The following is a 1,204-nucleotide window of genomic DNA, read 5'->3' as shown; positions in this document are numbered from 1 at the left end:
AGGAGAGAGAAAGCGATCCGCAAGGCAATGCAGCAAGTGCTTGGGCAAGAGGAGGTTGGCTTCCAGTCGGTGGAGCAGGAGCAGGCACTGCACGCGGTGCTTGATGGGCAGACACCGCTTGTTGTGGTGCTTCCAACAGGCGGTGGCAAGAGCTTGCTGTTCATGGTGCCAGCTTGCATGGATGGCAGTGGGGTGACGGTAGTCGTCGTGCCGTATCGCACATTAATTCAGGACTTGGTGGGCCATATACAGAAGTGCGGGATCCGCTGCATGGAGTGGAAGCATGGGGAGAGCAACCCGGCAGCTGTTGTCGTCGTCAGTGCCGACGTGGCAGGTAACACTATCAGCAATGGTAACTTTCTAGGCTATGCGAATATGCTCAGTGGCAAGGGGCTGCTGCGACGGGTGGTCGTAGATGAATGTCATCTCATCTTCACGTCGAGCGACTGGCGGCCGAAGCTGGCACTGCTGAAGAATCTGCGGCTGCTGCCGTGCCTGCTGGTGCTACTCACGGCGACACTTCCACCGGCACGGGAGGGCGAGCTGGCATCAAGCATGCTAATTCAGTGTGCGATGTACATTCGAGCGAGCACAGTGCGGCCGAATACACGTTACTTTGTGTCATGGTGTGAGTGTGGCAAGGCTCAGGACACGGCACTGGCAATCTGCCGGCGGCAGCAGCAGCGGCTGGCCGATCGAAGAGAAAAGGGAGTCGTGTACTGCCGCAGCAAGCAGCAGTGTGAGGACGTGGTGGAGGCGCTGGGGTGCGGATACTATCATGCGGGTGACCCAGACCGTGGCGAGCAGCTCGAGCTGTGGGTGAAGCAGGGGGGCTGGATTGTAGCTACGTCGGCATTAGGGATAGGCGTAGATTTCCCTAGTGTGGTTTCGATACTGCATGTAGGGATGCCATGGAGCATGATTGACTATGCGCAAGAGAGTGGGTTGGGGGGGCGAGCTGGTGAGCGGGTGGATTCAATTATTATTGTAGAGCATGGCGAGGTAGAGCGTACAATGTAGTGGAAGAGTGAGGACTTGGACGTACAGGCAATGGGCATGTTTCTCATCGGGAGTGGGTGCCGGCGAGGGCTGATGAGCAGCTACTTGGATGGCAAGCGGGTAGAATGCAACGATATCGAATCCGCTGGGTGCGACCGGTGTGGCGAGGGGGTTCGTGAGTGGCAGGACTCACAGCTGGAGGCGA

The 1,204-nt window shown here is 58.1% G+C and overlaps 1 protein-coding gene across 1 annotated transcript; it reads left to right on the top strand.

Annotated features, from left to right (window-relative positions):
- Positions 1–27: 27 nt before the first annotated feature.
- EI97DRAFT_454791 (P-loop containing nucleoside triphosphate hydrolase protein) lies at positions 28–965 on the top strand (the record flags this gene model as incomplete). The annotated part of the gene is made up of 2 exons (XM_033800576.1): positions 28–815; positions 938–965. 2 exons carry the CDS (start codon positions 28–30, stop codon positions 963–965), a joined length of 816 nt encoding a protein of 271 aa, XP_033657379.1.
- Between the last annotated feature and the right edge of the window lie 239 nt (positions 966–1,204).

Source organism: Westerdykella ornata (genome assembly GCF_010094085.1).
Source record: "Westerdykella ornata strain CBS 379.55 unplaced genomic scaffold EI97scaffold_2, whole genome shotgun sequence".
Classification (NCBI taxonomy): domain Eukaryota; kingdom Fungi; phylum Ascomycota; class Dothideomycetes; order Pleosporales; family Sporormiaceae; genus Westerdykella; species Westerdykella ornata.
Note: the sequence above shows the minus strand (reverse complement) of the source record. Positions and strands in the feature narration are given on the sequence as shown.